The sequence below is a fragment of the Oryzias melastigma genome, linkage group LG21 (genome assembly GCF_002922805.2).
Source record: "Oryzias melastigma strain HK-1 linkage group LG21, ASM292280v2, whole genome shotgun sequence".
NCBI lineage: Eukaryota > Metazoa > Chordata > Actinopteri > Beloniformes > Adrianichthyidae > Oryzias > Oryzias melastigma.
In genome coordinates this window covers 14,477,106-14,492,249 of record NC_050532.1, presented here as the reverse complement: position 1 = coordinate 14,492,249, position 15,144 = coordinate 14,477,106, and the positions used below count along the sequence as shown (strand labels likewise).

General features: G+C 39.9%; 3 protein-coding genes across 3 annotated transcripts in view; 1 reads left to right on the top strand and 2 right to left on the bottom strand.

Moving 5' to 3' along the window:
- Positions 1–15,144, top strand: part of LOC112137985 (collagen alpha-1(X) chain) — a 102,194-nt gene that overhangs the window by 3,749 nt on the left and 83,301 nt on the right. The gene's annotated exons all lie outside the window — the stretch shown is intronic.
- On the bottom strand, positions 5,505–6,299 carry LOC112138000 (gamma-crystallin M3-like). Its single transcript, XM_024260554.1, has 3 exons — positions 6,239–6,299; positions 5,914–6,156; positions 5,505–5,837 (listed from the first exon to the last, which is right to left on the bottom strand). The coding sequence occupies exons 1-3, from the start codon at positions 6,245–6,247 to the stop codon at positions 5,565–5,567; spliced, it is 525 nt and encodes a 174-aa protein (XP_024116322.1). The 5' UTR covers positions 6,248–6,299; the 3' UTR covers positions 5,505–5,564.
- LOC112137999 (gamma-crystallin M3-like) lies at positions 11,492–12,323 on the bottom strand. Its single transcript, XM_024260553.1, has 3 exons — positions 12,245–12,323; positions 11,898–12,140; positions 11,492–11,818 (listed from the first exon to the last, which is right to left on the bottom strand). Exons 1-3 carry the CDS (start codon positions 12,251–12,253, stop codon positions 11,543–11,545), a joined length of 528 nt encoding a protein of 175 aa, XP_024116321.1. The 5' UTR covers positions 12,254–12,323; the 3' UTR covers positions 11,492–11,542.

Below are 15,144 nucleotides of genomic sequence, written 5' to 3'. Positions count from 1 at the left end.
AAGCGCGTTCAGCTGTATTTAAAATAAATAACCATCCTAACAAGTGAACAGCTGGATCTTTTTTCTGTTTGAAAACACGACCAGGTCCGTTCAATTTTGTCTCGCGCTCCTCAGACGGCTGCGTCTAATTCAGGCTGAAGCTGGAAAATTGCGGCGAAAAGAAAACTTTGTTTGGTGATTTTATGCGCATATATGCAACATATAATTTATAAGCTACAATCAAAACAGTGAAATAAAAAAAAATGAACGTTAACCAAACAAAAAAGTCCAAAGCACATAACCTCAGAGTGAAATCTATTTCTACAGAGTAAATTCTCATCTAAAAATGTCGACAGCATGCTCCTCTTGTTGTTTTAAACTGCTGCATCGGTACATTCCATTGAGGAAAACAACAGTAGGACAATGATTGGTACATTGTTGAATTGTAAAGTAGGTGTTAAAAGGTCTTCACGGACCCATTGATGAAGTCTGCTCCCATTGGCTACCCGTCATCTGTCACTCAAACGCCCCAGACGTTCGACGTCAGACCCACAAACGCTTATTGAGCCATCTGATTGGTCAATTTATAACTCTAATAACTTGTGATAATAGAAAAAAATCTTTTAAAAAGATTAGGATTAGAAAAAAGAAGTTAAGCAGAAAGCAGCAGAGGAAGAATGATTATTCTGACATATAAAATGACTGAGAAATAACTGTCTGTTTCTCAATGTAAGTCAATGGGACTTTGGCCTTTTTGTAACCCAGTGGTACTTCCTATAAGGAACACGGAAGTAGGGGGGCTTGCTCTGTCCAGTTATTTTATATACAGTCTATGGGTTTCCCTCCCTGACAGTCTCCTCGGCGTGTGAAGAGTAGCAGGAGGATCAGAGCAAGCTGTTGTCCTGGACCACAGATGGGGTGTTGTGATACACTTGGGACAAGTACTTTGTACCTGGTCTGTGTTAAGCACCCCTCCCCTAGCACAGGGGAGGGGTGCCCTTTTTACTCTGTCATAGAGTCTGTGCAGCATCTATTTGCAGTCTGACAGGTCTCCTTTCCTTTCTGCAGGTGTTGGTTAGGGGTTTAAGGAAGTCTTTTTCTTTGGTGTGTTTTGTTTACAGCCCTAAATACGAAGCTCGCAAAAAGACTGTTCACACCCCAATAAATTTTCTTGTAGCTGAAACAAAACTGGCTGTGTGGAGGTCACGGAATAACAGTATTCAGGGGACCGGCTCTGATGATGTTTCGTTTCTTTTCAAACAAAGGTTGGTTACTCGTTTGGAGATAGAATACAGATATTACAAACTTGTTCATTTGAATGAGGATTTTGTTCAAATTTGGGCTTTTAAAAATGTTTTGCGCTCTGTCAGCAGCAGCGGTTTGGTGTTGAATTTTTGATGTGTTTCTTGTGCCATTTTCCTTTGTTTTTTTTCCCTCTGGACTATTTTTTTTGCTTCCATGTATTTTTTAATTTGTAAAGCTACACTTTTGCATTAAAGGTGTTTTGAAATACAAAAAACTCACTTACTCACCACCTGATATACTAACCAACTAGCAACCTATTAACAAACCAACCTATGTATATATTCACTAATTAGCCAACTAACTAACCAGCTGCTTTATATTAAAAAAATACTTGGGTAGTCGAATAGGACAAGAATCAAAAGGGAGTGGGTAAATTTGGAGAAAATTAGACAAATAATAACAATAATAATAATTCATTTTATTTATAAGTGCCTTTCAGAGCTCTCAAGGACACTGTACGTTAAAAGCACAAATAAAACATACATTTTAAAAAAGTCAAATTAAAATGAAGTGGCACAGGTGGGTAAATAAAACTGTGAAGGCTATGACAGTTTGAACAGATGGGTTTTGAGTTTTGATTTAAAGATGGAAAAACAGTCTATGTTTCTGATGTTGGGGGGGTAGTGAGTTCCAGAGTTTGGGGGCAGAGCAGCTGAAAGCTCTGCCCCCATGGTGCTGAGACGACAGAGGGGGACAGTCAGATGAAGGGAAGATGAAGATCTTAGGCAGCGGGATGGTGTGGCGATGTGGATCAGGCTGGACAGGTAACATGGAGCGAGGTTGTGGATGGCTTTAAAAGTAAGCAGGAGGATTTTGTAGTAGATTCTGGAGTTGACCGGAAGCCAGTGCAGCTGCGTGGTGTGGTTGGAGAGGGGGGTTCTAGTGATGATCCGGGCTGCTGAATTTTGAACCAGTTGATGTTTGTGTAGGATTTTTTGAGGAAGGCCAAAGAGGAGGGAGTTACAGAAGTCAGACTGTGGACAAGGGTGGAGGCGGCATGGGTTGTGAGGGAGGGACGGAGACGGTTGATGATTCTCAGATAATATGCAGTATGGGTGATGTTGATGTAGGCGTGGAATGAGAGGGAGCTGTCCAAGATGATGCCCAGGCTCTTTAATTGGAGGGAGGAGGTGACTAATGAGTTACTTATATAGAGGGTGAAGCTGTTGACCTTGGAGAGGATGGATTTTGTGCCTACCAGGCGAAACTCAGTTTTATTGCTGTTGAGTTGAAGTGAATTGGAGGAGAACCAGGCCTTCAGTTCAGACAAGCAGGATATGAGGGAGGAAGTGTGGAGTTTGGTTTGGTTGATAGGCAGAGTTGAGTGTCATTGGCGTAGCAGTGGAATTGGATATTGAAGTTACGGAAGATGGCTCCGAGAGGTAGGAGGTAGATTATGAAAAGGAGAGCACTAAAGACTGAGCCTTGGGGAACGCCAGAGGTGACAGGGGAGGGACGGGACTGAAAGGATGAGAGCTGTATGAACTGTGAATGGCCAGTGAGGTAGGATTTGAACCAGTTGAAGGTAGTGTCAGTGATGCCAATGGATGACAGTTATTGTAACAGGATTTAGTGGGAGATGGTATTGAAAGCTGCACTGAGGTCGAGGAAGATGAGGATGGAGAGTGAACCAGAGTCTGCTGCGGGGAGGAGGTCGTTAGTGATTTTGATGAGTGCAGTCTCAGTGCTGTGACAGGGACGGAATCCAGACTGAAACGTCTCATAGAGAGAGTTATGAAACTGGGAATTTTCTGTTTGCTACACTGGAGGCCTTCGGTTTTGGAGCAACATTTATCTCTTGGGTGAAATCAATTTAGCATAACCCCTAGGGTGAAAAGGGGAGTTTTGTTGTTGGGAGATCTATATGAAGGGAGATTTCTAAATCTTTCAATGACCTCACTATCCAATACCACATACCTCAGAATCAATTTCGGAGATAATCACAGCTCCGACATCTGCTGTTTTATTGTCTTGGCTCACCAACCTCTCTCCTGAGGTTATAGATTTGTTCATTCATGCTGTGAAAGTCTTCAGCAAAGGCTGCAGGGCTTCAACCTATTATTCACTGCTTCTCAGGAGATATGATAAGGGGTCCTCATACCTTAAGTTAGCATGGGAAAAAAGTCTTAATGTACATTTTACAGATTCAGAATTTCATTTTAAAATCTTAAAAAGAAAGTACTGCACACCTCATAAAATACACAGGTTGAAACTGCCTCAGTCCGCTGCTTGTTGGAAATGCGGGAGGGATGAGGGCATACTAACCCACATGCTATGGAGCTGTCCCAATATTCAGAGCATCTGGAGGAAAATCCATTGATATACCACACAAATCGTTAAGAACAATGTACCCATCTGTCATGTGCTTTTCATTTTGGGTGACCCATCACCTCTTGGTAACCGTCCCTTGTATTATGCTGAATGCGTCCAGACAGTTTTAATGTTGGGTTGTTGGGTCGTAAACTCATTGTATCGCAGTGGAAGACCCACTTGAACCCCCTGTCTCTTTGTGGCACAATCACCTTTGTAAACTAGCTGCACTGGAATGTCTTACAAACTAGTAGACAAGATGGATGACTTCCATCTAAAATGGCACACATATCTTTCCAGCTTAAATGGGACAAAATATATTTTTCTTATGTGTGTGCTTTGTTTTTGGTAGGGTGGTAAGACTGTATTTGAATGTTCTAATATTATACTTAATACTCTCGCTGGGTGACCTGTATTTCATTCAATGCCTTTTTTTGTCTGTTCGGTTTAGCCTTGCTTTCTTTGGCTTTGCTTCCATGTAGATTTGCATTCCATATATTTTATGTTTCCCTGACAATGCTGATCTGTGTTGTATAAAAACTCAATAAAAGTTTTATTGATGGACATGTGCCATAAGTGCCAGATAGATCACTTAAGCTAGGAATTAGCCTAGGTTTTTCAATGTGCAGTAACATTTTAGAGCAAATTTCATGAGGTATTTGAAAAAGTTAAAATGAATAAATAAATATAACTTTATATCTAGCGGCTGGGTGGCTCAGTGGGCTAGGTGAAGGGCTGGCACGCAGGAGCCCTGGGTTCGATTCCAGGGTTGTCCACTGATCCCCACCCAGATTGGGTCTCTAGGCAAGACCCTTGACGCTGCTGCCTAACTGGGTCCCTGTGCCCCTCAAGTACAGGGTTGTGTCAGGAAGGGCATCCGGCGTAAAAACTCTGCCAAATCACTGATGCGAAACAGTGGGTGCTGTTACGCTGTGGCGACCCCGAAAGGGATAAGCTGAAAGTGAACTACTACTACTACATCTCACTAATGAATCTGTCCTGCGTTTTCTAACAAATCCTCTGCTCCTTATTAAAAATTGGGTAAAGAAGACTGATGCTACTTCTGAAATTACATTTCTGTAAGTTACACATTTTGAGGCAGGAGTTAGAAATGTACTGATTTTTTAGGGTGTTGTGGGGGGATTTATTGTAAACAAATGTTAAATACTGTAGTATAATACTTATGTCCCACTTTTTGGGGCAGCCATGGTGCTGAGTTAGAGTGGTCAACTTCTGATCAGAAAATTGCTGGCTCGGTTCTCGACTTGCTGGTCTATGCGCTGAAGTGTCCTTGGGCAAGACACTGAATCCCACATTGGTGGTTATAGGTTGGAACCAGAGTTTGGCAGCAGAGTTGCCATTAGTGTGTGAATGTGTGTTCATAGATGAATTGAACTGTCACTGCAAGGCAGAAAAGCGCTATATAAGTAGGTACCATTGATCATTTTCTACCTTAATTTGGGCCCGGGGGTCTTACAGTCATAGGTCCCAATCACCTATACATGCACCGATTTGACAGAGCTTCCATGCAGGGTCCTAACCAGTCCACCAATAGCAACTCAAGCACACTCTGACACATTGGCATGATCTTTTCCAATCAGTAATTGTATGCTCCACCTCTGAAGGAAAGCTACAACATTTTGACACAAGGTTAACAAAAATTGAACCTTGTCCACTGCATAGTTACATCAGCATACATCCCTAAAATAACAGGTTTTAGAGTTGGTGTTACGTGTGGTTGCATGGAAGAACGCATTGTCCTGTCAAACCACTCAAAATAGACGTGCCAAAAATCGAGAAGACTTTTGTTATGCAGTAAATATTCCTGTCACAAGTATTAAGTATACATTCCAATGACGGTAATAAAGATGAATATGCTTTTTAACACATTAAACCAGATGACACAAATATATATTTAAAATCTGTAAATTTATTTTCTCAAAATCTTCAGTGTTTGGTGAAACCTATTTTTACATATCCATGATGCGCCTCATGCTCATGAACCTCATGCCGCTGAAGCCCATGTCCTTGAAGCTCCTGTACTCTCCGGGCCTCATGTACATCATCCTGCCTCTGTAGTGGGGCTGCTCGTACATCAGCCAGTGGCCGTCCATCACGTTGCAGGACATGCAGTTGTTCATGCGGTAACGGTCCATGATGGAGTCGCAGTCGTCCATCATCTCGTACATCTGACCCCCAAAGTTCTCCCTCTCATAGATCCTCATCCTGTACTGGCCCCTGTACTGTAAAATACAAAGTGTAAGTTTAGAATTCACCTTTGATAAGAGCAGCAATAAAACTGAAAGATTTTAAACTAACCATGGGGATCATACGGCAGGACCTGATGCAGTCCCTCATACCCATTGTGCTCATGTAGTCAGCATACTCGCCCCTCCTCATGAAGTACTGGTTCCCCATGTAGTTGGGACGGTCGTAGACCATAAAGCAGCCGCTCTCCACCCTGCAGGAGTGACACCTGCTCAGGTAGGAGGACATGTCAGCACAGTCACTGCTGGTCTCATAGGAACGTCCCATGAAGTTCCTGTCCTCGTAGAAGATGATCTGAAAAAGAGAAAAAACAGTAAGACTAACGAGTAAGAAAACACAATTCACATTTAATGATTAAAAACTTATAGCGGCATACCTTGCCCATAACTGCAGTGTTACTACTGGGTTCTCAGGGAACTCTGTTGTGAGATACTTCTGGTTGTCCTGCTTTACTGTTACTTTTATACCTGACTAAATCTAAAGAATCTATGGCCCTATTGTTCAAAGCCCTGACCCAGCAAAATGGTTAGAGGCCTATACTGTACTGGGAGCTATTTGTCACATATCCATGTGACTGGATCCCCTAGAAGACTTTAGAATGGATTGTTCCAAAGGAAACAATGCAACGAGCTATTAGGTGACAACACAGAATAACGCTCTCATTTGAACATTTCAGACTACACTGTATGGTTTTCTTATTGGCAAAGCTCATCTACCATGTTTGAGAGTCCTGCTCGACCAAACTGGTCTGTCAAACCATAATCTAATCTGTCTTTTTACCAGGACAAAAGGATGATGGAAGAAAAAGGTACTGTGGGATATTGTGTTCAGAAGAAAATTTAAGTTTTAAGTTTACATTTAATATATAAATGACACAATGGATTTATTGTGCTTAAAGGGTGGTTTATTTAAATAGAGCCTTTTTTTGCTTTAAAGCCCAAAGTGCTTTCCAGTCACAGTCTAATTCATTCATACATTCACATATTGATGGTGCAGAACACTGGTGCGAACTTATAACCACCTGGAGCAATGTGGGGTTCAAGGGCACCTTGATACAGATCCTCTGATCAAAGGTCAAGTTTTACCCGTCTGGTCCTAAGTAAAATTATAGAATACTACTGTTTTTTTCTCTTAAAAAATGTAACCACTACAAGAAATTATAAGATAAGCAGTATTTTGACTTGATTAATTCAATTTAGTTAATAACAAGATGACCTTGTACAAACTATTAGAACATATTTGCTTACAAAACCTACAGCACAGGTTACAAGGTTGGTTGTAAGTAGGATTTTTTCTGGCTAAAAATTACACACATGCTAGACTAGAATGTCTGAAGGTATTGGAGGATGTAGATTGTGATCACTGCTCTGCTTAGAGCATGTGTCAAGTCCAATGAATGTAAGAACAAAGGCAGTCCTAAACTTCTCTGTTTTACTCCTAAGTGAGAGGAATGTTTTGTGTACTGTTCAGAAGAAGGTAGAAGGCAGAACCAGAGGGCTTCACGAGGAACCTGTACTCCCCCTCCTGAACATACACGCAACCACAGCAGTGTCCTCTAAGCACTTTTGTATGTAGCAGGACCCTAAGCAGTAGTTATACTGTCTAACTTGTACAGTATGAACAGAAAGGGGGCCAGAACAGCCCCCTGTGCTGCATTTAAAGAGAGACACAACTCTGCAGCCCCCTGATATGGTAAGTTTGGTAGTCCATGACCCAGGATTTTACAGAGGGGCCAGCCCCATTCATAGAAGTTAATTTTTTTGAAGGGAGGGACTGATGGTGTTAAAATAGCCAAAAAAAAAAAAAAAAAAAAAACAGATAGTTGTACGCCCAATACAACAAGTATTGAATTGTATCTTCTATTCATAACTTATTTGTGTTCAAAAACTAAAGGGGCCTTGCTTTGGGATGACCGGAGACTCTAAATCTCGGATAATTGGCTGTTCCAGAATCTTCATGCTGTGGGATGGATGTGCCACTGGTCTGTAGCCATTGTGCTGGTCATGTTACCCTCAATACAATGTTACAATGACAATAAAGGCTTCTGATTCTTCTGATTCGGAATACAGGAACAAGACAGGATTTCTTCGTCAGCACATGGATCATTTTATAATGAAGGCTCATGATGCAAAACTTCTAACATGTCTCTGCCAGCTGGCAGAACTTTAGTTCAGAAATGCTAAGAAGACACAAGTAGGACTTTCCACTATACCTGGATGAGGTCACTTGAGAAATGTTCCCTTAAGTTCATACAGACAAGCAGCTTTTAAAACTTAAATCTTTATCCTCTGTAAAAAAAAGAAAAAAAAAGTGCATGGTTTGAACTCTTTTTGTACATGAGATTGCGTTAATTTGTCATAATTCATTACAGACATTTTAGCGTGTTTCTAATTTTTTTTTTTGCACTCTCATTTTTGTGTTGGACAGTTGCTTCCATAAACTTCGGTACATCACTTTATTCAGAGGGGGAAGAACAAGGCCCTATCTGACTTCTTCCCTTCTCCCTTACTCTTCATTTAGCCCTCCAAGCAGAGAGTTATGAAAAAATAGTGTCTCATATTTCAGAAGTCACTTTTATTCAATGATGTCACCAATAATTACTGGTCCGCTAGCATTAGCATGGAGCTTCCAGCGCTTGAAAATACATAAGAAAAGTGGTTTTATAGCTTTAAAAATGTAATGCTTAGAGCTGTCAGGCGATTAAAATGTTTAATTGCGATTAATCGCATTGTCCTGAGTTAACTTGCGATTAATCGCAAATTAATGTGTGGCCTTTTTTTAAGGAAAAAAATGTGGAATTTAACAGTTTAACAATTTAGAAATGTAACAATTTAGCAGTTCTACATTAATTATGAAAACAAGAATGGCAAAATTAATAGTTTTCATCAGAAATACTTTATTTTGTAACATTGTATTGAGATAAACTTTCTTAACAATAAAAGGCTGTAACATAAAATGCCTAACAAAAGCCCAAGTGCAAGTGAAGGGCATTTTAAATTCAAAACTTCAATCAACGTTCAGTAAAATAAAATAAAAAACATCAAAAATAAAATTTCCATAACACTTTCATGTTCATTTTTTGTCAGGACCAAATCTTTTCCTCCTCTGCTGAACTACAGTAATAAATGAAATAGAGATTTATCATTTCCAATGAACTTTTGTTTTTTAAAACATTAAAGACTGAGAAAAGCGGGATACACTGTGGATAGTTTGACAGTCTGTTACTGCCGCCGCGTTCTCTGGCTGCAGCTCAATGCAGCGACGTGTCCAGCGGAGCTCACGCCATGAATATGCCGGCAGACAGACCGCTATGCTGTGGCTGGATCACGCTTAAACCTCCAGAACATTTAAAACATCCCCCGGTGCGCTTGCTGTTCGGAACGTCGGGGGTCCGCAGCTCTCGGGACGCGGCGCCGGACACGAGCCGGTACCACCAGACATGGTACTGGACGCGAACGGGAGCCGGGTTACGGTGCAGGAGCTCTCCAGGTCCTAGCGCCAGCCGGTTTTAGCTCGCAGCTCGGTGGTTGGAGACCCGCCCGTGATCTAGTGAGAGCAGCCGGTGAGTTAGAGGGGGGACGCGCGGGATGGAAAGGCACGTATGAGAAAAATCCACGATTAATGCGTCAAAAAAATTGTCGGCGTCAAGCACATGTCAGATTAATGCGTTTTTAACGCGACAAATCTGACAGCCCTAGTAATGCTACAACAAAAAGTCTTTACTTACATTCAAATGTAAACTTCTGTGGTTCAGAGTGCCCCGAGTGAAGAAAAGTGCTTCTCAGCGCGATGCGCTCTACCCTCACGATGTAGGACTTTTTATCTCTCCGCTCAGGGGGTAAAAATTTGAAAATCGATCTAATCAATTCTAATTGATTTAATATTTATTTTTTCGTAAATGATCATGGTATGGGCAGGATATTATTCTGCGAGGTTTGCATTATCATACATGAACAGACAGACTAAAGCAAAGGTCTGACCCAAAAAGGAGATTAGTGCAATTTAAGCGCTGAAATGTCTATACCAAATTAAACGCAATTAATGCGATGATTTGGACACCCATTATATAGATATAATGGCCGGGAATCAATGAAAACATTAAATAATCGCAAACTGGGGAAAAAATTATCGCGATTATTTAGTTTCATTTTTTTAGTTACGAAATTTTCTAGCCACTTATTAGCTGCAAATAATCACAATATAAAATCACACACAAAATTGTGATTAAGAAGGTTTATTTTCAACCCTTTGGAACATAGGCCTAAAACTCAGTCTTTGTCTTTGGCATAGTCTTAATCAGCACAGCCTCTCCTATGTGACACTACTTTTATTTAGTCATTTTTCCATGTTGTATTCACACACTAGAGATAAAATCATGCAAAGACAGAAAATTCCATCTTAGAAAATGTGATTCATTTTGCTGTTGAAACCCCAAAAATGTTTAACGAACTGTTTTCACAACATAGAATGAAAGTTTTAGATAGTTTTTTATAAAAAAAAAAAAAAACAACAAGAAGCACAAACTAATCAACATGTTTACAATGAAAATACAAAAAAAAAAAAGTCAGATTCCTTTATGCTAAATATATTTCTGTTGATAGAGGAACATCACAGACCTCAGAGTTTCCTCAATTTTTAGACAACACCGGGGCTTATAACTGTAGAAGATTCATGTCGGTCCCCATCCCAAAGTAAAATAGTGATCGGTTTCCTCTTAGAATTTTGATTAGCAGACAGCTGCCCCCACCCACCTTCCATAGCGGGAGCGCTGCAGTTGCTGCATTACAGCCGTCAGATCGATGTTTGTTCTCCACCACATTTATTAAAATAAAAGATCGCTTTTGTCCACAAATTACAAATGAAATCTCATCACAGAATATCAGTGGTGAATTAATATGTTAATGAATATTAACGCATTAATTCTGTTTGATTAATCGCGTATTTTAGCCTTCACAGCCCTAATATTTATATATACAGAACTGTTCACAATGTAATTTCCAGTAGTCATGAAAATAAAGAGACCCATTTGATAATGAAACCAGCTAGAATTAAGTCATTATGAAATCCAATTCATAAGAAAGTCTACATCAAAGTAAAAAACAAGGAAAGCATGACACACACAAACATGTCTGATGGTAGTTTCAATCCAAATCAGAACACATCTTAAAGATATGTTCTAAGGATTGTTATAGATAATATAGGTGTAGGTAAGACTCATTTTAATTTGGCCCAGGTTCTTTCAATGAGGTCAGATCTGATCATTTATTAATAGTCTACATGAGTGAGTGACAGATTACATGTAAGAGTTTTTCATGTCATGTCTAGTACTGATTGGGTTGTTGATAACAGTGGAAATCTATCACTCTTCAACACTAAAAAGGTTTTTATGATTACAAAGTTATGCAAAATTTAGTGAGGTTTGACAAGAAAAAGTTTGATTTGCTATTATCAAAACTGTTTATGAAATAGCAACTTTAGCATATATTTTAAAGCAGGTATTAAAAACCAAAATTAGATGTGCAAAAGCTGACACAAGTGAACATTTGAAAATGTAAAAAGGAGGATCACACCAGCATATTTCTTTTTATAAACAAATGCTGCAAAGTTGAATAAAATCAAAGCACCAGACTTTAAAAAGCTAAGTGGTTTATTGTTTTTAAGTGTACAATTACATGTAGATCTAGCACATGTCCATGATGCGCCTCATGCTCATGAACCTCATGCCGCTGAAGCCCATGTCCCTGAAGCTCCTGTACTCTCCGGGCCTCATGTACATCATCCTGCCTCTGTAGTGGGGCTGCTCGTACATCAGCCAGTGGCCGTCCATCACGTTGCAGGACATGCAGTCAGACATGCGGTAACGGTCCATGATGGAGTCGCAGTCGTCCATCAGCTCGTACATCTGACCTCCGAAGTTCTCCCTCTCATAGATCCTCATCCTGAACTGACCCCTGTACTGTTTGGAGAGAACAAAAAAATGTGAATATTTTGAAATATTTTGAACCACTGGATGTTGCATTTTCCTAAAAACTAACCATGGGGATCATGCGGCAGGACCTGATGGCTCCGCTCCATCCAAACATGCTCATGTAGTCAGCATACTCGCCCCTCCTCATGAAGTACTGGTTCCCCATGTAGTTGGGACGGTCGTAGACCATGAAGCAGCCGCTCTCCACCCTGCAGGAGTGACACCTGCTCAGGTAGGAGGACATGTCGGAGCAGTCGCTCATGCACTCATAGGAGCGACCCTGGAAGTTCCTGTCCTCGTAAAAAACGATCTGAAATGGAGAACATTAAGTGAAATTAAGAACCTCTATTTTTTGTTTTACTAATGTATTTGAAAGCACTATTATGTTATTATAAAATTATGAACACTTCTTACCTTGCCCATGTTGTTTTTTCAGATCAGCTAGGAGAATTGTTGTTGCTTCTCTGCTTGTCCGAACACCTTACATTTATACCTGACAGGAAACAAAGGCTGTTTGTGCCCCCCATTGTTCAAAGTCCTGACCCAGCATGCTTCTATAGAAGCCTATCGAGGTTTGAGTACTCACTCATGTAACACGGTCATGACCCCCAGGCAGAATTTTCCTTACAGAACGTTTATGTTTTTGTTGAGAAAGTCATGGTTCAGGAGCTTATTTACATATGAATGAGTTAACTGTAAATCCTCAAAATGACTGTTGGTGGCAGATGGATGTTGTAGCTGCTGCTTTTATGAGCATCCGCTGGAAATAGTGTTTTTGAGAAGGACTTATTTTCTTACACAAACCAAGCTTTGTCTTTCCCTAAATATCCGATTAGACATATTAATATGTCAATTTAGCCCTTGTGCCATCAGATGACCCCACTTTTTAATGCAAACATGTCTAGGATAGCACAAGAGCTAATCATATGGCAGCTTGAAAGATTTTGGTGTTAGTAAAATATTTTGGTGATGTCATTGTAAAACATCAACAAGTGATTTGCTGTTTTATTAAACCATGTTCTTCCTTTTTTTAGATATAAACCAAGGGTCATGGCCTGCAGCAGGTGGAAAACTTCACATCACATAAAGACTGACCTAAATTTTAAAATTGCTTGTTTATTTATGTAAAATGTCAAGTGTAAATGATAAATGTCAACAGACTGTATTTGTCTGTGCACAACATTAACCCCTTCTTGTTGGCGGAGCAAAGTGTATTTTGCAACAGCAACATTTTCAGGTGTTAAAGCATTTTTGTTCCCATCACCTATTTCACTTTTCAACAGCACAACAGTCCTGTGGTTAAAATGTCATTGGGGTCTCAAAAGGAGAGTCTGAAAACACACCTAAATTAGCACAGGCTGGAACCAAACTTCTCATTCGTTCGGTGAATAATGTTGACCCAAGTGCCAAAAGTAATTAGGTAAAAAAAAAAAAAGACTTTCTTTTGTTGAACTAGTCTTTTCTACCATTTCTGGATGCATCCACCTGTGCAATAGGTGTTTGGTGGAAAAAAATGTCATGCTGTGGTTAATCAGCAGCAGAGCCTGCCCCTCAGCGACATTTCCCTCTGCTAAAGACTTATTTGAGCACTGGAAGTACACAGTTCCCACTGCATTTAAAAAAGTTAATTGCCTCATGAAAGATTAATAACAATTTGGACACCAGTTCTTTTTTAACAAAGGGAAGCACAGACAAAAGTACTTATGAACTGATTTAGCTAAGTAGTAATTCCTTTTCTTTGTCTTCATCTGTTCTCTTTAGAAGTCTTACAGAAAATCCTTCTCCTACATGTAACCCTTTATTTTGCATCGTCCAACAACCAGCAACCCTCATGCAAGGACAAGTATCTTTTCACATTGACGTAATCACATCAATCTTCATTAATAAAGCGCGTTTCATAGTGCTTGACAGAATAAAAACATGTTTCATACTTAAAAGAAAAAAAACCCTCTACATTTAAAGAGAAAGAAGGAAGAAAAAGGATAAAACACTCAATGCACCCAACCCCTGGACCTTCACACACCAGAGTAAAGCCGAAAATGAACATATGGATCATATATGAGTAAATAAAATGAATAAAAATCTGGCTTGATTCTGAGGTGACATGGGGATCTGTCAGCAATTCAATTCAATTCAATTCAATTTTATTTATATAGCCCAAAATCACAAAGAGATTTGCCTCATTGGGCTTCAAAATATAAACAATTGTTAAAAACTAAACAGACTACATAAACTGGTTATCCCTGCCCTTAGACCCTCCCTCCCGGTAAGGAAAAACTCCTAAAAAAACCTGAGTCAGGAAAAAAAGAAGAAACCTTAGGGATTCCCACATGAAGGAGAGATCCTATCCCAGGACGGACAGGAGATACCAGAACAGTTAAAGAAAGATTAGCTTCTACAACTACGTATCTAAAGAGTTCATTCAGATAAAGCTGAGGGACGAGTGATGATTAAGTCCATAGTCAAGATGAAGCAGAAGTGCAGTCCACGACCAGGAGCAGGAGGACAGACGACCCAGCAGGAATCACTCTCACTCAGAGATGCAGGATGGTGTCGGGGGCGTGGTCCACGGCCAAGAGTGGGAGCGTGGGCGATCCACCGGGGATCTGAAATCTCTCCCGCTCCCCAGAGGAGAGTGGGAAAGAAGAACAACATGTGAATGGAACTGCACCAACAAAAGCATGGAGAACTAAATACAATAAATAATAAAGAATAGAAGAGAGGAGAAGTAGAGCCCCCACCCCCATTCACCATCGTAAGATTAAGATCAAGATTAAGAAAACCTTTATTAGTCCCACAACTGGGAAATTGCAATCATAGAGGATGTCACCACCGAGAGAGCCCACTCTAACAATATTTTTACTAAAAAAGGTTTAGTCAGTGGTGTGGAGAACCCCTCGGAGAAATATGAATGTAAAAAAATAACAACATTAATAAAAGTAATGACATAAAAAACATATAAACTTTGAAATTACACAGACAGGTTTAATCATAAAAAACATTCAATGTAAAACAAGGGTTTAATACTTAATATATAAAACATGGATACACTTAACTTAAAAGCCAGGTTAAAATGTAGGTTTTTCTTGAGTCTACCTTTAAAAACATATTTTTTAAAAAGTCTCTGGCAATCAGTATTTGTGAGATTAATAACAAAAAAAATTAAAATCAATTCTGAATTGTTCAGGGAGACGATTTGACTATCAGTATAAGGACACCATATCTTCTACTTCTTCTTCTCCTTTGGGCTTTTCCCTTCAGGGGTCGCCACAGCGAATCAGTTTCCTCCATCTAAGCCTGTCTTCAGCATCCTC